This window comes from Meles meles, chromosome 4 (assembly GCF_922984935.1).
Source record: "Meles meles chromosome 4, mMelMel3.1 paternal haplotype, whole genome shotgun sequence".
Classification (NCBI taxonomy): domain Eukaryota; kingdom Metazoa; phylum Chordata; class Mammalia; order Carnivora; family Mustelidae; genus Meles; species Meles meles.
Window position 1 is genome coordinate 5,307,610 of NC_060069.1, and position 22,493 is coordinate 5,330,102.

Sequence of the window (22,493 nt, forward strand, 5' to 3'; positions counted from 1 at the left end):
GAAAGAATATCCAATGGAAAAAAGAAAGTGTCTTCAAAAAATGGTGTTGGGAAAACTGGACAGCCACATACGGAAGAATGACATTGGATCATTTCCTTATACCACACACAAAAATAGACTCAAAACGGATGAAAGACCTCAATGTGAGACAAGAATCCATCTAAATCCTTGAGGAGAACACAGGCAGCAACCTCTCGACCTCAGCTGCAGCAACTTCTTGCTAGACACTTCTCCAAAAACAAGGGATATAAAGGCAAAAATGAGCTACTGGGACTTCATCAAGATAGTTTTGCACAGCCAAGCAAACAGCTGTCAAAACCAAAAGACAAACAGCAAAAGGGAGAAGTTATTTGCAAATAACATAGCAGATAAAGGGCTTGTATCCAAAATCTATAAAGATCATATAAAACTCAACACCTGAAAACCAAAAAATCCAGTCAAGAAATGGGCAGAAAACATGAACAGACATTTCTCCAAAAAGAAATGGCCAACACACACAAGAAAAAAATGGTCAACATCACTCAGCATCAGAGAAATAGAAATCAAAAGCACAATGAGACACCACTCATACCAGACTGACTAAAACTAACAAAACAAGAAACGACAATGTTGGTGAGGATGCAGGGAAAGGGGAACCCTCTTCCACTGTTGGTAGGAATGTAAGCTGGTGCAGCCACTCTGGAAAACAGAATGGAGGTTCCTTAAAAAGTTAATAATAGAGCTACCCTAGGACCCAGCAATTGCACTACTAGGTGTTTTCCCCAAAGATACAAATGTAGTGATCCCAAGGGGCATGTGCACCCCAATGTTTATACCAGCAATGTCCACAACAGCCAAACTATGGAGGGAGATTAGATGTCCATCAACAGAGGAGTGGGTAAAGATGATGTGATACACACACACACACAGAGGAATATTATTCATCCATCAAAAAAACAAAATCTTGCCATTTGCAATGACATGGCTGGAACTACAGGGTATTATGCTAAGTGAAGTAAGTCGATCAGAGAAACACAATTATCCAATGATCTCATTGATTTGTGGAAATTAAGAAACAAAACAGGATCACAGGGAAAGAGAGAAAAAAAAATAAAATGACAAAACCAAGGAGAGTGACAGACCATAAGAGACTCTTGATCACAGGAAGCAAACAGAGGGTTGCTGGAGGGGAGAGGAGTGAGGGAATGGGGTAACATGTAACTGGGTGATGGACATTAGGAGGGCATGAGATGTAATGAGCGCTGGATATTATATAGGAATTGATGAATTACAGACCTGTACCTCTGAAACCAATAATACATTATATGTCAATTAACAATTAAAAAATTTTTAAGAATGATAAATGAAAAAACAAATTTAAAACGTTAAAGAAAAAAGAATGGATAAAGATGTAGTATATTGTATATGGTGGTATATTACTCAGCCATACAAAAGAATGAGATCCTCTTATTTGTGACAATATGGATGGACCTATGAGGTAAGTGAATTAAATCAGACAGAGAAAGTCAAATACCATAGGTTTTCATTTATACATGGAGTCTAAGAAATAAAACAAACTAAAAAGCAGAAACAGAACTATAAATACAGAGAATTGGTAGCTGCCAGAAGGGAGAGGCGTACAGAATGGGCCAAATGGGTGACAAGGAGTGGGAGGTATAGGCTTCCAGTCAGAAACAAGTCATGAGGATTAAAGGTACAGCACAGGGAATATAGTCAAAAGTATTGGAAAACTCTCTGTCATGAGAGATGGTAGCTACACATGTGGGGAGCAGAGCACAATGTACAGAGCTGTCCATTATGTTGCACACCTGAAACGAATATAATGCTGTGTGTCAACTATACCTGAATACAAATGAAAGAAAAACACCTAACACAAGAAATGTCAGAGGAGAAAACCACTCTAATAGAATTCACTCATCTTATGAGACAACTATGGATAACCCTATTCAGATAAAATTGAAAACCTGGAAAAAACAGATAATTAAAGAAAAAATTACCAAATCTGACCCCAAAGAATAAAGAACCAATAACGGTAAAGAATAGGGAAAGCTATAAAAAGCCACTCCTCCCTGACAAAAAAAAGCGCTAGGTCCTGACAATTCAATTTCACAGGAAAATTTCTACCAAATCTCTGAAAGCAAATAATTCTAATGCCATTTAAATTATTTCAGAGCATAGGAAAAGAAAATCTGCCAATTTTTTTTTATGACACTTAACTGACTTGTGACCCATCACCCCAAATTCATAGGTTGAAGTCTAATCCCCAATGTGACTGCATTTGGTAACAGAGTCTGTAAGGAGCTATTTAAAGTTATTTAGATGAGGTCATAAGGGTGGTGCCCTAATCTGTTCTCATGACACCAATTCTATCAGACACTAGAGAGTTCTTTCCTTGACACACAGACGAAAGGCCACATCAGGACACAGCAAGACAACAGCCATTTGCACTCCAGGAAGACAAGCTTCATCAGAAATGAAGCCTGTTGAAACACTGGTTTGGGATTTCTAGCCTCCAAAAATGTAAGAAAATGAGTATCTGTTGTGTATGCAATCCAGTCTCTGGTATTTTGTTACGGCAGCCCTTATGGACTCATATATGAAAAATAAGCACACTATGAACACCAACAAAACTGAGTTTAAAATACCTCAAAAAAAAAAAACCACCTAATATCCTATGATATTGATGTAAACATCCAAACTAAAATAATAACAAAATAGAACAATAGGGTTTACTTCAGGAATGTAAGTATAATTTGATATTAGTAAATCTATTAAGATTTATAAACGGGGGGGCACCTGGGTGGCTCAGTGGGTTAAAGCCTCTGCCTTCGGCTCAGGTCATGATCCCAGGGTCCTGGGATCGAGCCCCACATCAGGCTCTCTGCTCCGCAGGGAGCCTGCTACCTCCTCTCTCTCTGCCTGCCTCTCTGCCTAGTTGTGATTTCTCTCTGTCAAATAAATAAAATATTTTAAAAAAAAATTTATAAACAAATCCATGGAAAAAAATCATTTCCATAAATGCTCAAAGGCATTTAAAGATTTTCAAAACACATCCCTGATTTAAGAAAAAACAAGTAAACAAAAAACAAAAATTAAAATAAGAAACAGTTGAAGCTCTCTTTTTACATGAAAAAAAGATAAAACTAGAAAACATTAATTGCATTCTCTGAAATCAGGAATAAGACGAGTATGCCCACAATCACAACCATTACTCATCACTGCATTTGACAAAATATGGAGTTACAGACATGCAGTTGGACAAGACAAAGAAAGAGCATAAAATAACTGCAAAGGAAAAGACAGAACTATTTCATGTAATCATTATTTGGAGAAGACAGCAGAGTCAAAGGACTCTAAGCTCACTTTATCCCATGGATACAAGAAGATAACACGTCAGTGTAAGTAACCCAGAAAACAATCTGAAGACTGGAAGAACAAATTCCACAACTAAAGGTAAAGGAAGGACAAAGACGCAGTTCTGAGAGAAACAGACCATGGCCAACCATGGTCAGGAGGAAGCCAGTGGCTGGGGAAGGGAGAAAAACAGACTTGCATGCTGAGAAGCCCACACAGGGAAGATGACTCCCCATAGTATTTGGCTTTGAAATTGAAAGGGGCTGAATTTTTTTGCATTCTTACAATCAGCAGAACTTAAAGCCTGGAATTTTAAAAATTTTAAAAATGGGGAGAGCCCAAAGGGCCTTAGGAAGCAGAGTCCCCACCCTTAAGGACAACACAACAAACAGCAGATGGACATACAGCCTGGAAACAGCAATTTGAAAGACAATGTGGGCAAACAAGAGGGAGAGTGATTTACTATCTCAGAGCGTGACTCAGAGAGGTAGGGATCAAGGGGACACCCCTCCAGAAACTATCAGGCACCATTTCCCTCCCCCAACCCCCCCAGCATAAACACAAGGCCACTGAAGGGACTAGTTCAGTGTGGACACTAACTTGCTTACACCAAGCCCTGCTTCCTCCATGCTTCAGTGGATTCATCCATCCCAGACTTGCTTCAGTCTGGGATGGATGAATCCACTGAAGCATGGACACAAACCCCAACCAGCACATTTTCCCCACCAGCACATTTTCCAGGACCTCAGTTCTGGCAACAAAGGCAGGTCTCAATTTGCCAGCAGACCACCAGACACCTGGTTAAAATACACCCCACCCGCTGGGGATGAACCACCACCCACAACAGTCAAAGACAGCCTCTGCAGACAAGTGGACTGAAGGAAAAAGACATCAGGACTCAACAGAAGAGCAGGCAGCACATGTAAGAGATACTCCCTGAAGTACGAGACCCTGGGGAACAGGGACACTACACAGCAGGGCACTACAGGACCTCTTCCTCATAAGGCCATTATCCTCAAGACCATGAGACAGAGCTGACTCCAAACACACAGAAACACAGAGTTAGACAAAATGAGGAGACAGAGGAATATGTCCCAAATGAAAGAACAGGACAAACATAGCAAGAGACCTAAGTGAAACAGATAAAACTAATACCCCTGATAGTGAATCCAAAGATCATAAAGATACTTATGGGACTTAAGAGTGGAGGATATCAGTGAGATCCTTAACAAAGAGATAAAAAAGATGCAGTCAGAGATGATGAACAAAATACATGAAATTTAAAATGAAGATGATGGAATAAATAGCAGGCTAGATGAAGTAGAGGAATGAACTAATGACCTGGAAGACAGAAATGAAAAGTAACCAAGCTGAGCTGAGCTAACAAGAGAGGGAAAATTACATAAACTGAGAACAGTCTTTGAGAACTCAGTGATTCCATCAAGCATAATAACATTCACATCACACAGTTCCAGAAGAGATAAAAAGAGAAGGAAATTTATTTGAAGAAATAATAGCTAAAAACTTCCCTAATCTGGGAAAGAAAACAGATATCCACATCTAGGAGGTACAGAAAGGCACCCCTCCGCCCACCAAAATCAACATAAGGCAGTCCACACCAAGACACACAGTAATTAAAATGGCAAAAAGCAGTGACAACAAAAAATTTTAAAAGCACCAAGAGAAGACAGTTGTATACAAAGGGAAACCCCATAAGGCTATTAGTGGATTTTTAAGGAGAAATTCTGCAGGCAAGAAGAAAGTGGCATAATATATTCAAAGTGCTAAAAGGGAAAAATCTGCAGCCAAGAATACTCTATCATCCAGCAAGACTATTACTCAGAACAGAAGGAGAGATAAAGAGTTTCTTAGACAAACAAAAACTAAAGGAGTTCATGACCACTAAGCAAGCCCTGCAAGAAATATTAAGGGGACTCCTTGAGTGGAAAAGAAACCATAAGTGAGAGTATGAAAAATAAAAAAGACAAAAGCAATAAAAATGAATAGTTCCATAAACATCAGTCAAGGGATTCACAAAATAAAAAGGATGTAAAATTTGACACCATATACCTAAAACATGGGGGACAGAGGAGTAAACAATGTGTTCAAACTTAAGTCACCATCAACTTAATATAGACTGCTATATGCAGAAGATGCTATATACAAACCTAATGGTAACCACAAATTAGAAACCAGTAATAGATATACAAAGAAAAAAGAGAAAGGAATCCAAATGTATCATTAAATAAAACCAGCAAAACGTGAGAGAAAAGAGCAAGAAAGGAACAGAGAACTAAAAGAACCACAAGTAACAAAATGACAATAAATACACACCTATCAATAATTACTTTGTAAATGGACTAAACATATTAATCAAGACCATGGTGATGGAATAGATAAAAAAGCAAGACCTATCTATGTGCTGCCTACCAGAGACTCATTTCAGACCTAAGGCTATCTGTAGATTCAAAGTAAGGGGATGGAGAAACATTTACCATGGAAATGGGTGTCAAAAGCAAGCTGAGGTAGCAATACCTATAATCAGACAAAACAGACATAAAGACAAAAAAGGACTGTAACAAGAGACAAAGAAGGATATCACTATACTAATAAAGACAATCCAACAATAGGCTGTAACAGTTGTAAATATTTACACACACAATATGGGAGCACCCAAATACATAAACAGTTACTAACATAAAGGAAATAATCAACAGTAACACAATAATAGTAGGACACTTTAACACCCCAGTTATATCAATGGACAGATCATCCAAACAGAAACTCAACAAGGAAACATTGGCTTGGAATGATACACTGGACCAGATGGATTTAACAGATATATTCAGAACATTCCATCCTAAAACAGAATACACATTCTTGGGGCGCCTGGGTGGCTCAGTGGGTTAAGGCCTCTGCTTTCGGCTCAGGTCATGATCTCAGGGTCCTGGGATCGAGCCCCGCATCGGGCTCTCTGCTCAGCTGGGAGCCTGCTTCTCCCTCTCTCTCTGCCTGCCTCTCTGCCTACTTGTGATCTCTGTCTCTCTGTCAAATAAAGAAAATCTTTAAAAAAAAAAAAAAAAGAACACATTCTTTTAAAGTGCACATGGAACATTCTCCAGAACAGATCTCATATTAGACCACAAAAGTCACAAATTCAAAAAGACTAAAGTCATATCATGCACCTTTTCCAACCACAACACTATTAAACTGAAAATCAACCACAAGAAAATAATATGCTATTAAACAACAAATGTGTCAACCAAGAAATCAAAGAAGAAATTAAAAATTACATGGAAATGAAAACACAACAGTCCAAAATTGGGGGGATGCAGCAAAAGCAGTTCTAAAAGGGAAGTTGATAGTGATACTTCAAGAAGCAAGAAAATTCTCGGATAAAGAACCTAACATTACACAGGAAGGAGCTAGAAAAAGAAAAAACAAAACCTCAGATCAGCAGAAGGAACGAAGTAATAAAGCTTAGAATAGAAATAAATGATGTAGAAACTAAAACAATAGAATAGATCAATGAAACCAGGAGCCAGTTCTTTGAAAAGATCAACTATGAGCCAAATTCATTTTTCAAAAGGTCAGGGGGTGGGGGGGGGTACCTGGGTGACTCAGTCGGTTGAGTATCCAACTCTCAATTTTGGCTCAGATCATGATCTCAGGGTGGTGGGACTGACCCCATGTCAGACTCCATATTCAGTGTGAAATCTCCCTCTGCTACTCCCCCAACTCGCACACACTCACGCTCGCTCTCTCTCAAATAAATGAATAAAATATTTTAAAAATTTAAAAAATGAGAGAGGGGGTGCCTCGGTGACTCAGGCAGTTAAGCGTCTGATTCTTGATTTCAGCTCAGCTCAGGTCACGATCTCAGGGTTGTGAGACTGAGCCCAACATCACACTCCATGCTCACCTGGGAGTCAGCTTGAAATTCTCTCCCACTCTCCCTCTCTCTCAAATAAATAAGTCTTAAAAAAGTTTTTTTTTTTTTAAAGACAAAAAAGAAGAGAGAGAGGTCTCAAACACAGAAACAAATGAAAGAGGAGAAATAACACATAACACCACAGAGATACAAACAACAGTAACACATTATAAAAAATTACATGGCAACAAACTGGACAACCTAGAAGAAATGGATAAATTCCTAGAAATCTACAACCTACCAAAGTGAAGCAGGAAGTAACAGAAAATCTAAATAGGCTGATAACTAGCAAAGAAATGAAGTCAGTAATCCCAACAAACCAAAGTCCAGGACCAGAGAGCTTCACAGGTGAATGCAACAAACATGTAAAGAAGAGTTAATATCTAGTCTCAAACTACTCCAAAAACAGAGGATTAAGGAAAACCCAAATTCATTCTTTGAGACCAGTATCACCCTGACACCAAAACCAGATAAAGACACCACGAAAAAAGAGAGCTACAGACCAATATCCCTGCTGAACACAGAAGTAAAAAAAATCGTCCAATCCCCAGCCTGATCACATTCTCTCTTTTTTTTCCTTTGTCCAACCAACTTATTATCAATTCCTTTTTTAAAATCTCTAATTTTCATCATTACAGTCATATTGCATCCCTTATCATGTTTACCATTATTTTTATATATATGTAAGTTTTTCCTTCTTTAAAATTCTGGCAGGCAGTTTCTTTTACCACACCAAAACACACCCAAAATCAAGTGTGTGGCTCTGTTCTATTCACCAGCCAAATCATATTTTCTTTCCCTTTCTTCTCCCCCCGGTTTCGGGTCTCTTCTATTTTGGTAAGTGTATATTTTTCTGGGGTCGTTGTTACCCTTCTAACATTTTGTTCTCGCATTCATCTAGTGGATAAAATGACAAGGCAGAAAAACTCACCTCAAATAAAAGAACAAGAGGCAGGACTGACTGCTGGGGACCCTAGCAATATGGACATCAGTAATATGTCAGGAATAGAATTCAGAATGATGATCATAAAGATGCTAATTGGCCTTGAAAAAGCATAGAACATGCTAAAGAACGCTTTCTGGAGAAATAAAATCCCTTTCTGAAGAAATTAAAGAACTAAAATCTAACTAAGTTGAAATCAAAAAGGCTATTAAGAAGGTGCAATAAAGGGGCGCCTGGGTGGCTCAGTGGGTTAAGCCACTGCCTTCGGCTCAGGTCATGATCTCAGGGTCCTGGGATCGAGTCCCGCATCGGGCTCTCTGCTCGGCGGGGAGCCTGCTTCCCTCTCTCTCTCTCTCTCTGCCTGCCTCTCTGCCTTGTTGTGATTTCTCTCTGTCAAATAAATAAATAAAATCTTTAAAAAAAAAAAAAAAAAAAAAAGAAGGTGCAATAAAAAAATGGAGGCTCTCACTGCTAGGATAAATAAGGCAGAAGAGACAATTAGTGATATGGAAGACCAAATGATGGAAAATCAAGAAGGTGAGAATGGGAAAAAGAGAGATAAATAACTATTGGATCACGCGGGAAGAATGTGAGAGGTAAGTGATACCGTAAGATGAAACTATATTAGAATAATTGGGATCCCATTAGAAGGAGAGAAGGGGGCAGAAGGTATACTGGAGCAAATTATAGTGGGCAAATTCCCTAATGTAGGGAAGGAAACAAGCATCAAAATCCAGGAGGCACAAGAATCCCCCTCAAAATCCATAAAAATAGGTCCACACCACATCATCTAATAGTAAAACTTAGAAGTCTCAGTGACAAAGAGAAAATCCTGAAGGCATCTCAGAAACCAGTCCATAACCTACAACAGTAGAAATATTAGATTGACAGCAGACCTATCCACAGAGACCTGGCAGGCCAGAAAGGATGGACGTGATATATTCAAAGCACTAAACAAGAAAAATATGGAGCCAAGAATACTATATCCAGCTAGGCTGTCATCGAAAATAGAAGAAGAGATAAAGAGCTTCCAGGACAAACAAAAACTAAAAGAATTTGCAAACACCAAACCAGCCCTACAGGAAATATTGAAAAAGGTCCTCTAAGCAAAGAGGGAGCCTAAAAGTAACATAGACGAGAAAGGAACAGAGACAATATACAGTAACAGTCACCTTACAGGCAATACAATGGCAGTAAATTCCTATCTTTCAATAGTTACCCTGAATGTAAATGGGCTAAATGCCCCAATCAAAAGACACAGGGTATCTGAATGGATAAAAAAAAAAAAAAAAAAAAAAAAAAAAAAACAAAAAACAAGACATCAATATGCTGGCTGCAAGAAATTTATTTTAGATCCAAAGACACCTCCAGATTTAAAGTGAGGGGGTGAAAAACAATTTACCAAGTTAAAGGACATCAAAAGAAAGCTGGGTGGCAATCTTTATATCAGATAAATTAGATTTGAAGCCAAAGACTATAATACGAGATGAGGAAGGACACTATATCATACTTAAAGTGTCTGTCCAACAAGAAGATCTAACAATTTTAAATATCTATGCCCCTAACATGGGAACAGCCAATTATATACCAATTAATAACAAAACCAAAGAAACACATCCCAATAATACAATAATGGTAGGGGACTTTAACACTCCCCTCATGGAAATGGACAGATCATCTAAGCAAAAGATCAACAAGGAAACAAAAGCTTTAAATTACACACTGGACCAGATGGACATCACAGATATATTCAGAATATTCCATCCCAAAGCCACAGCATACACATTCTTCTCTAGTGCACATGGAACAGTCTCCAGAATAGATCACATCCTGGGTCATAAATCAGGTCTCAGCCACTACCAAAAGATATGGATCATTCCCTGCATATTTGCAGACCAGAATGCTTTGAAACTAGAACTCAACAAGAGGAAAGTTGGAAAGAACTTAAATACATGGTGGCTAAAGAGCATCTTACTAAAGACTGAATGGGCCAACCAGGAAATTAAAGAAGAATTGAAAAATTCATGGAAACAAATGAAAATGAAAACACAACAGTTCAAAATCTTTGGGACAACATCGGGCTCTCTGCTCAGCAGGGAGCCTGCTTCCCTCTCTCTCTCTCTGCCTGCTTCTCTGCTACTTGTGATCTCTCTCTGTCAAATAAATAAATAAAATCTTTAAAAAAAAAAAATCTTTGGGACACAGCAACGGTGGAACTGAGAGGAAAAGTATATAGTAAAATAAGCCTTTCTCAAGAAACAGGAGAGGTCTCAAGTACACAACCCAACCCTATACCTAAAGGAGCTGGAGAAAGAACAGCAAAGAAAGCCTAAACCAGCGGGAGAAGAGAAATCATAAAGATCAGAGCAGAAATCGAAGAAATGGAAACCAAAGAACAGTAGAACAAATCAATGAAACTAGGAGCAGGTTCTTTGAAAGAATTAATAAGATTGAGAAAGCCCTGGCCAGACTTCTCCAAAAGAAAAGAGAAAGGACCCAAATTAATAAGATCATGAATGAAAAAGGAGAGATCACAACCAACACCAGAGAAATACAAACAATTATAAGAACATATTATGAGCAACTCTACGCCAGCAAATTTGACAATCTGGAAGAAATGGATGCATTCCAAGAGACATATAAACTACCAAAACTGAACCAGGAAGAAATAGAAAACCTGAACAGACCCAAAACCAATAAAGAGACTGAAGCAGTCATCAAAAATCTCCCAACAAACAAGAGCCCAGGACCAGATGGCTTCCCAGGGGAATTCTACCAAACATTTAAAGAAGAATTAAAACCTATTCTCCTGAAACTGTTCCAAAAAATGGAAATGGAAAGAAAACTTCCAAACTCATTTTATGAGGACAGCATTACCTTGGTCCCAAAACCAGACAAAAGACCCCATCAAAAAGGAGAATATCCCTGATGAACATGGATGTGAAAACTTTCACCAAAATACTAGCCAATAGGATCCAATGATATATTAAAAGGATTAGGATCACCTGGGTGGCTCAGTGGGTTAAAGCCTCTGCCTTCGGCTCAGGTCATGATCTCAGGGTCCTGGGATCGAGCCCCACATCGGGCTCTCTGCTCCCCAGGGAGCCTGCTTCCTCCTCTCTCTCTGTCTCTCTGCCTACCTCTCTGCCTACTTGTGATCTCTATCTGTCAAATAAATAAATAAAACCTTTAAAAAAAAAAAAAAGGATTATTCAACACGACCAAGTGGGATTTATTCCTGGGCTGCAAGGTTGGTTCAACATCTGCAAATCAATCAGTGTGATACAATACATTAATAAAAGAAAGAACAAGAACCATATGATGTTCTCAATAGATGCTGAAAAAGTATTTGACAAAGTACAGCATCCTTTCTTGATCAAAAAAACTCTTCACACTGTATGATAAAAACCATCTATGAAAAACCTACAGCAAATATCATTCTCAATGGGGAGAAACTAAGAGCTTTTCCCCTAAGGTCAGGAACACGGCAGGGCTGTCCACATCACCACTGCTATTCAATGTAGTACTAGAAGTCCTAGCCTCAGCAATCAGACAACAAAAAGAAATAAAAGGCATCTGAATAGGCAAAGAAGTCAAACTCTCACTCTTTGCCAATGATACAATACTTCATGTGGAAAACCCAAAATACTCCACTCCAAAAATGCCAGAACTCATACAGGAATTCAGTAATATGTGAGGATATAAAATCAATGCACAGAAATCAGTTGTATTTCTATACACCAACAAGACAGAAATAAAGAAATTAAGGAGTTGATCCCATTTACAACTGTACCCAAAACCATAAGATACCTAGGAATAAATCTAACCAAAGAGGCAAAGAATCTGTACTCAGAAAACTACAAAGTACTCATGAAAGAAATGGAGGAAGACACAAAGAAATGCAAAAATGTTTCATGCTCATGGATTGGAAAAATAAATATTGTGGTCCCCTGGGTGGCTCAGTGGGTTAAAGCCTCTGCCTTCAGCTCAGGGCATGATCCCAGGGTCCTGGGATCGAGCCCCACATCAGGCTCTCTGCTCACTGGGGAGCCTGCTTCCCTCTCTCTCTCTGCCTGCTTCTCTGCCTACTTGTGATCTCTGTCTGTCAAATAAATGAATAAAATCTTTAAAAATAAATAAATATTGTGAAAATGTCACACTACCTAGAACAATCTACGCATTTAATAGAATCCCTATCAAAATACCATCAACGTTTTTCAAAGAAATGGGATAAATAATTCTAAAATTTGTATGGAACCAGAGAAGACCCTGAATAGCCAGAGGAGTCTTGAAAAAGAAAACCAATGTTGGCAGCATCACAATTCTAGACTGCAAGCTCTATGACAAAGCTATAATCATCAAGACAGTACGGTCCTAGCATAAAAACAGATACATAGAATCAATGGAAGAGAATAGAGAGCCCAGAAATGGACCCTCAACTCTATGGTCAACTTACCTTCGACAAAGCAGGATAGAATGTCCAATAGAGAAAAGACAGTCTCTTCAGCAAATGGTGTTGGGAAAACTGGACAGCCACATACAGAAGAATGAAACTGGACCATCCTTACCTGACACACAAAAATAAACTCAAAATGGATAAAGACCTCAATGTGAGACAGGAATCCATCAAAATCCTTGAGGAAAACACAGGCACCAACCTCTTGATCTCAGCCGCAGCAACTTCTTCCTACAAACATCACTAAAGGCAAGGGAAGCAAGAGCAAAAATGAACTATTGGGATTTCATGAACATCAAAAGTTTTTGCACAGCAAAGGAAACAGTAAACAAAACCAAACGTCAACTGACAGAACGGGAGAAGATATTTGCAAATGACCTATCAGATAAAGGGCTGGTATCCAAAATCTATAAAGAACTTATCAAACTCAACACCCAAAGAACAAATAATCCAATCAAGAAATGGGCAAAAGACAGGAACAGACATTTCTGCAAAGAAGACATCCAGATGGCCAACAGACACATGAAAAGGCGCTCAACATCACTCAGCATCAGGGAAATACAAATCAAAACCACAGTGAGATACCACCTCACACCAGTCAGAATGGCTAAAAATAACCAGTCAGGGAATGACAGGTGTTGGCGAGGATACAGAGAAAGGGGAACCCTCCTACACTGTTGGTGGGAATGCAAGTTGGTGCAGCCACTCTGGAAAACAGTATGGAGGTTCCTCAAAAGAAGTTTAAAATAGAGCTACACTACAACCCAGCTATTGTACTACTGGGTATTTACCCTAAAGATACAAATGTAGTGATCTGCAGGGACACGTGTACCTGAATGTTTATAGTGGCGATGTCCACCATAGCCAAGCTATGAAAAGAGCCTAGATGTCCATCAACAGATGAATGGATAAAGAAGATGTGGTATATATATATATGTATGTGTGTGTGTGTGTGTACACATATATATACAATGAAATACTACACAGCCATCAAAAAACCAGAATCTTGCCATCTACAACCCTACAACCACGTGGATGGAACTAGAGAATATTATGCTAAGCGAAATAAGTCAATCAGAGAAAGACAAGTATCATATGATCTCACTGATACAAGGAATTTGAGAAACAAGATCTCAACAAGAAGGGAGGCAAAAATGAAACAAGATGAAACCAGGGAGGGAGACAAATCATAAGGGACTCTTAATCTCAGGAAACAAACTGAGGGTTGCTGAAGGGGAGCAGGGTGAGAGGGATGGGGTGGCTGGGTGACAGACATGGGGGGGGTATGCACTATGTTGAGAATAAATAAATAAAGCAAAAATCCTCAGCACAATATTAGCAATCAAAAACCAACAATACATTAAAAAAGAATCTAACACCACAATCAAGTGGAATTTAATCTCAAGATGCAAGGGTGGTTTAAAATTAGTAAAATAATCAGTGTGATACATCACATCAATAAGAAAAAGGATAAAAACCATATGATCATTTCAATAGATGCAGAAAAGACATGTGACAAAGTACAACATCCATTCAGGATAAAAGTCCTCAACAAAGCAGGTTCAGGGGCACTATGGGTGCCTCAATCAGTTACGTATCCAACTCTTGAATTCAGCTCAGGTCATGATCTCAGAAATTTGAGAGTCCCATGTCAGCATGGATCCTGTTTAAGATTTTCTCTCTCCCTCCCTCTGCCCCTCCCCACTCGCATATGTGTTCTCTCTAAAAGAAAAACAAAACCAGGAAACAAACCAAAACAATAACAAAGTAGGTTCTGAGGGCACATACCGCAACATAATAAAGGCCTTACATGAAAAACCCACAGTGAACATCATATTCAATGGGCAAACACTGAGCTTTTTCCCTAAGGTCAGGCAAATAGGGATGTCTACTCGCACCACTTTTATTCAACATAGTACTGGAAGTGCTAGCCGTAGCAATCAAACAACAAAAAGAAATAAAAGGTACCTAAATTGGTAAGGAAGAAGTAAACTTTCACTATTTGCAGATGGCAAGATACTATATAGAGAAAATCCTAAAGGCTCTATTGAAAAACTACTAGAATTGATAACTGATTTCAGTAAAGTCACAGCATTCAAAATCCATCAGAGAAATCTGATGCATTTCTATACACTAATAATGAAGCAGCAGAAAGTGAAATTAAGAGAACAATCCCATTTACCACTACACCAAAACCAATGAAAGACCTAGGAATAAACAATCAAAGAGGCAAAAGACCTACTCTGAAAACTATAAAAACCACTGATGAAAGAAATTCAAGATAACACAAAGAAAGACCTTCCACGTTTATGGACTGGAAGAACAAATACTGTTAAAATGTCTATTAATGAGGGCATGTGATGTAATGAGCACTGGGTATTCTGTAAGACTGCTGAATCACTGAACTCTACCTCTGAAACTAGTAATACACTGTATGTTAATTAATTGAATTTGAATTTTAAAAATTTTAATGTCTATACTGCCCAAAGCAATCTACAGATTTAATGCAATCCCTATCAAATTACCAATAGCATTTTACACAGAGCTAGAACAAATAATCCTAAAATTTGTATGGAACCAAAAAAAGACCCCCAAATATCCAAAGCAATCTCAAAACTGGAGAGATCACAATTCCAGACCAAGTTATATTACAAAGTTGTCATAATGCCACCAGTAGTATGGTACTGGCATAAAAATAAACACACAGGTCAATGGAAAAGAATAGAAAGCCCAGAAATAAACACACAATATAGTCAATTAATCTTCAATAAAGGAGGAATAAATATGGAATGGGAAAAAGACAGTCCCTTCAACAAATGGCATTGGCAAAGTGGACAGCTACATGCAAAGCAATGACTACTTTCTTGGGGCGCCTACGTGGCTCAGTCAGTTAAGCATCCAACTCCGAATTTCAGCTTAGGTCTTGATTTCAGGGTCGTGAGTTCAAGCCCCACATTGTGCTCCAAGCTGGTTGTGGAACACAGGTTAAAATAAATAAATAAATAAAAATAAAAGAATGACTATTTTCTTTCACCATACACAAAAATAATGGATTTTTTTAAAAAAATGGATTAAAGACCTAAATGTGAGAATGGAAACCTTAGCAATCCTAGAAGAGCATAGGCAATATTGTCTCTGACATTGCCCATAGCCACATTTTTCTAGGTAGGTCTCCTGAAGCAAGAGAAACAAAAGCAAAAATAAACTACTGGGACCTTCATAAAAACACAAAGCTTCTGCACAACAAGGGAAACCACCAACAAAACTAAAGGCAACCTACGGAATGGGAGAATGCATTTGCAAATGACATATTTGATCAAGGGTAAGTATCCAAATGATATAAAGAACTTAGACAACTCAATCCCCCCAAAACAATCCAATCAAAAATGGGCAGAAGACATGAACAGACATTTCACCAAGAAGACATCCGGATGGCAAACAGACACATGAAAAGATACCCAACATCAGAGAAATGCAAATCAAAACTACAATGAGATATTACCACACACCTGTCAGAATGGCTAAAATAAAAAATACAACAAACAACAAGTTTTGGTGAGTATGTGGGGGAAAAGGAATCCCCCTGCACTACTGATGGGAATGCAAACTGGTGCAGCCACTGTGGAAAATGGTATGGAGGTTCCTCAAAAATTTAAAAATACCCTACAATCCAGTAATCACACTATTGGGTATTTACCCCCAAAATACAAAAACACTAATTCAAAATGCTGTTTATAGCAGCATTATTTACAATAGCCAAGATATGGAAACAGCCCAAGTGCCCAAGTGTTGATTAATGGAATCCTATCATTTGTAACAGCATGGATGGAGAATATTATACTAAGTCAAATAAATCAGTCAGAGAAAGACAAATATATAATTTCACTCATATGTGGAATTTAAGAAACAAAACAAAAGAGCAAAGGGGAAATGAGAGAGAGAGAGAAGCCAAGAAAAAGACTGTTAACTGTAGAGAACAAACTGATGGTTACTAGAGGACAGGTGGGTGGGGGGGATGAGTGAAACAGGTGATGGGGATTAAGGAGTGTACTTGTCGTGATGAGCACAAGGTGAGGTATGAAACCACTGAATGACTATATTGTATAACTGAAACTAATATAACACTGTGTGTTAACTCTAGTGGAATTAAAATTTAAAACTTACTTTAAAAAGCTATATTCAGGGACACCTGGATGGCTCAGTGGGTTAAAGCCTCTGCCTTCAACTCAGGTCATGATCTCAGGGTCCTGGGATGGAGCCCCACATTGGGCTCTCTGCTCAGCGGGGAACCTGCTTCCCCCTCTCTCTCTCTGCCTGTCTCTCTGCCTACTTGTGATCTCTGTCTGTCAAACAGATAAATAAAATCTTAAAAAAAAAAAAACTATATTCATGTAGATAGTATACTATTACACTTTGAAAACTTCAAAAAATTAGCAGTAGAAACTATTACAAATAGATAATAGGCAATAGGAAAGAAAACCGACAGCAGAATCAGTAACTTAATATACACCAAAAAAAAAAAATGGTTAGAAGATAGAAAACACTCCCTTTACAATAAAAAGGTAAGAGGCTTAGGAATAAACTTAACAAAAAAATATGAAAAGCCTAAAGAAGGAAATCTTTAGAAGAATCCTCAAGGGGAAAAAGTACACATTAACAAGTAAAAATGCAAACTATGCTTTTAGATTGTTTCAGATACATAAGGACATCAATTATCCCAAGTCAGTACTTGGATTTTAGAAGAATCTCAATATAAACAAGAGGATTCCCTATTTCTACCATCACCACCCACAAAACAGAACAAACAGATTTTAGAGTTCATATGGAAAAGCAAACAAGCAGGGAAAAAAACAGGGTTACAGAAAGGAGGGGATGGGGAGGATGGGGTAACCGCCTGATGGGTATTAAGGAGGGCACGTATTGTGATGAGCACAGGGTGTTATACACAACTAATAAATCACTGAACATTACAACAAAAACTGGTGTACTATATGCTGGCTAACTGGAAAGAAGAAGAAGAAGAAGAACTATCCCTATCGGATGTAAAAGCATCCATAAACTCTCAATAATGAAGGCATCATGGTAGCAGCTGAGTGCTGAGGAGAATGTGAAGCAACTAGGACCCTTAGATGCTGCCGGTGGGGGGTGCCAACTGACATAATCCCTTGGAAACCCCTTTGGCAATATCTACTAAAGTAAACACATGAGCACCTTATGACGTGGTATTTTCACTCCAAGGTATGAATCCAACAGAAATGTGTAATTTACTTACAAAATCACACAACAGAGTGTTCATATCAGAACTATCTGTAACAATCCCGAAGTAGAAACCACCCCAACGCCCGCCAGCAGTAGATCAACTCTGGTCTGTTCATACAAGAAGCTGAAGAGACCACTGAGAACAATACAGACAAATCTCACAAACACAATGTTGAGTGAAAGAAGCAAGACACAGAACACCACAGGACTCCATTTATACAGTGGTTAAAAAATTGACGAACAGAAACTAATTTACACGGTCAAAAGTCAGGATGGTGGTTTCTCTCCGAGGCTTGTGTGGAAAGTCTTTGCTTTCGCTATGGGATGCACTTCGTTTGGGATCCGTTTGACACACATTTTTTTGTTGCTTAAGCAAAGTATTTTTTCATAATGGTTACCTCTGTAACTATAACTATTTAATGCTTTATTCCCCTGGATTTAGCAACTAGAGAAGTCATTAGCAGGTCTGTCATTCAAGAGAAATGAGAAAGAGAAAACCAGAGGCCAGATTCCAGTGAGGAGGAAAGAAAAGAAAAGAGGGCTTTAAATGAAAAGGGACAGAAGAATTTGGACAGCAATTAAACTGGGTTAAGAGGGGTTAAGAGGGATTTGGGCTAAGAGGGGTTTGTTTTTCTTTTTTACCAGACCAAAAAAAAAAAAAAAAAATCTATGCAGGCTTATATGTATTTATGGCTAGAGGGAGGAGTTAAAGGGAGAAGAAATTAAGAGATTTGCACAAACTAGTCAAGAAAACAAGACATCAGATGGGGAAGGATGGAGTCAGAAGCCCAGGTGGAAGCATCTCATTCTGAGTCTGGGAGACATGGAAGGACAGTGAAATGGAGAAATGGTCACTTACAGGGAGTAAGAACTTTATACTCTCAATTTTCTCCACGAAGGAAATGCCCAAGTCATCTCACCAGAGTGGAAAGCAGAGAAGAAAGGGGTTAGATTCAGCCTTAGGAAGTAAAGAAGATGAAAACAGGTGCTGAGGGGAGGTCAGACAGGCACATTGAGGGCCCAGCCTAACTAGAGTAGGGTCTGGGGCTTTCCTCCAGCAGCCACAGGCCCCACAGGCAGCTGGGGCTCTACAGAGCAAAAGGAGAATTAAGGGACCTGATGACAGAGACTCTTTTACCTCCTTTGGACTAAAAATCTTTTTTGGACCTAAAACTAGCCATGCCACGTGTACTTTTGCTCTCCACATCTAGAAAAACAAATGCCCACTGAGCATAAGGTTCCAAACAAAGGTACCTAACAAAAAGTCTCCCTGGCCTCAACTCCAGACTTTGGGGACACAGACCCTTCTCTATGCACCTCCCAATGCTGTCTAACGACCCCTGGAATCTACGGTCCAGTTGGCTCCTCTGCCGTCCAGCCCTCAAATCCAGGAAAGCCAGTATGACGGCTACCACCACTAGCTCTTCCTAGAACACACTACTGAGCGGCCCCCGTCCTGTGCCCGCCCCACACTCTGCTCGGTTGTCCAGTGTCAAAGCCTGTGGGTTTCGCACCTCCTCCCTATGCCAAAGCACGGGGACCCCAGACGTGGCTGAGCTAGCATAGACAAGACCGGCAAATGCGGCACTTACAGAATGTATGATGTCCACCATGTTGTAGGCTTTGGTCGATTCCAGGGGGACAACTGTGTCAAGCTCAGGAACCATACGGTCACTTTGGATAGAAAAAAAAAAACCAAATACAATCAGCACAAGAAGGGCCAGTGGCTGGGGGATGGGGGAGACTCCACAGGGTGGGGGTCGGGGGATGAGCAGATTCTGTCCCTGCTGGGCTTGCAAAGCATCCTGAAAGATGCATTCCTTTCTTACCACCATGTCAAACTGGGCCTGAGTTTGATAGTAACCCAAAAGATTTTTGTTTTGATTTATAGGGGGGAAAAAAAGCTAATTCTCCTGAATGTGGTTCCATCAATTACCCTCTCTCAATGCCTCCCACAGTGTGGGGACACGACAGGACACTGCAGTCAAGACCACACTGTTCTGGCAAGTCCTGCTCTCTCACTTCCAGGAACGTTAAAAATAAAACAATAAGGACTTGGAAATGCAAACTTATGAGTTCTGCTATTGAACACTGTGGATTCACATTCCCTGTTAGAAAATAAACCTGCTGGAGCTTCTGTAAAAAGAGAAAATGGCAGGCCCTCTCCTGGGGAGAATCCCTGAGGACTAACCAGTCACTTAGGCTCAGAGCTCTCTGTTTCCTCACGCATGTATGTGGCTGATCAGGGAGCCCGCCAGGGCCCACTCCCCCGCCACAGGAGGACTCTGCAGCAACATGCCCCTCTCCCACATGCTCTCGTCCCCTCCTGGCCCATGTGGGCAGGCAGGGGTTGTTCTGGCCCTGAAGTGTACACCCCTTGCCTGAGGACTGGTAAAGCCACATGCCCCATCAAGCCCGACTCCCCAGAGAACTCTACACTAGGGAACCAGGCATAGCTCTACTGGATCAAGTTTTCCCTTACTTCTCATTTGCTACTTATACATATAGTTACTCTGGGATCAAACTGGAAGGAGATATGGCTGGGCCTAAGCAGGATATTTAGTCATTCCTAGGCCCCTGGGCCCTAATACATTCCAATGATGTCCTAAACTTTTCAAGAACCCCAAATAGTACACTATTTGGTTAGGTCCTCTGAGGAGTGGGGCTGAGGCAGGTGGGAGCCCAGGTCCACCCCACAGAGCAGTGTCCAAAAATGGCTTCTTCCTATGAGACAGAATTCTAAATCTCTTCTGGAAAACAAAGTCCAGGCCAAACGAGTTTGAAATAGTTTGAGTCTAAAGTTTGCACCTCAGAGTGGAAACAAAATGGAGAAGAAAAAGCAGCCAGAGATCTGGAGCAACAGTTCCCCAGCTGAACCCCTGGCCTTCAAAGCAGTGTTCCTATATTAGGCAGCAGCCCCAATACCAAGAAGGAGAGAAAGTCTGCACTGGGTGGCCAGCAATTCACCCTCCCCTGGACTACCGCAGGCAGGTGTGTGTGGCCACGTTTCCCAACGGGCATGCGGTCTGCACCGTTTCACGTTACGCGTCAAAACAAGCAATACTTCCATTTCCAATTCTGGACAAATCGAGACTCAAAGAAGTCATTTGGGGGTGGGGCATTTTTTACTCCCAAGCTATTTATCAGCTATTACAAGGAGAAAAAAAGGTGAATACAAAGAAAATCTTTCTTTGCTCCTGTATTCAGACGTGCTGCCCCCATGCCAACACCTGGGTGCCTTGCTGGCTCCATGCCACCATCTACTCCAAGCTGCCCAGTAGGGCAGCCACTGGCTCTTCCTGTGCCCTGCAGAGCCTGCCAGGGCAGAGGAACCAGAAAAGGGCTAGCCAACCTGCAAAATGCGGTCGGTGCTACCGTCGGCAACTCACCTGGGATCATGGCATTCGCAGATGGGAGCCGGGTCCTGATTGCTGAGGGGCAGGTAGTTGAAGAACTCCCGGAGATTACACAAGGCATCGATATCATTTTCAAAAGCTCTGTGGGCAACACCTGAGAAAACGGAGAGGCTTTAATGGGCCTGGCCACCTGCCAGCCCGAAGATACTATTTCATGTCCACTTGTCCCTCCAAGGGCATGTCTGCAGGAGACTGTGCTAACAGCTCTGTGGGGACGCAACACCACACACCTTCAGGCTGACCTGCAGCTTGTGCAGCCTGTCCCCTCCGCTCTGCACCCACGGCTTGGCAGGGTCACACCTTTCTTTATTCCCCACAGCCCTCATGTGCCATCCCCATCCCGTGCAGGCGTTTCCTTCACACCCTCCCCTACAACACCTGTCTGTCCATTTCCCTGTGTTCTGAATGACAACCCCCTAGAATATCAGTTCTAACAGGGGAGAGCCCAGGCCCATCTTAGCCACTATAGTCCCACATCCAGAATTATACTTAGTTATAGATCACTTAGCTTTCAATAAAGCTGGAAAGAAAAAAAAAAAAGAAAAGAATAATGGCTGGCACATAATTTCATGGTATTCAGGAATGGTGGAGGGGAAGGAGGGGAACCTCCTCACCCCAATGAGGAACGAAGCCATCATTCCTCAAGAACACTCTGGGGGCACCTGGGTGGCTCAGTGTTAGTTTAAGCTCAGGTCACGATCTCAGGGTCCTAGGATCGAGCCCCGCATCGGGCTCTCTGCTCAGCGGGGAGCCTTCTTCCCCCACCTCCTCTGCCTGCCTCTCTGCCTGCTTGAGATCCCTGTCTGACAAATAAGTAAATAAAATCTTAAAAAAAAAAAAAAAGAATACTCTGAAATCACAGAACTGCCAAACACCACCACAGACGTGATGGAGAAAATAGGGCCAGAAACTCTCTCCCAGATTCCCTTTCCACCTTTTCCCCTACCACCTCTTCTCTACTCAGTAACCAAACTGAGCTTTTTAAGCCAGATTTATATCACGTCTCCAACTACCCTCCTTGCTGTTCACTGAACATGCCAGCCACCCTCCCTCCCTCATGGCCTTTGTATCGGCTACTCCCTTTGCCTGCAATGTTTCTCCCCTAGATGTTCATGCCGTTATCCCCAGATCTGC

The 22,493-nt window shown here is 40.5% G+C and overlaps 1 protein-coding gene across 1 annotated transcript in view; it reads right to left on the bottom strand.

Moving 5' to 3' along the window:
* PCCB (propionyl-CoA carboxylase subunit beta) overlaps positions 1–22,493 on the bottom strand; it is a 108,957-nt gene that overhangs the window by 30,109 nt on the left and 56,355 nt on the right. Inside the window, exons 8-9 of the mRNA XM_046004002.1 lie at positions 21,333–21,453; positions 19,536–19,617 (exon numbers count right to left, since the gene is read on the bottom strand). Of these exons, the coding sequence (XP_045859958.1) occupies positions 19,536–19,617; positions 21,333–21,453 (203 nt within the window). The remainder of the gene's footprint in view (positions 1–19,535; positions 19,618–21,332; positions 21,454–22,493) is intronic.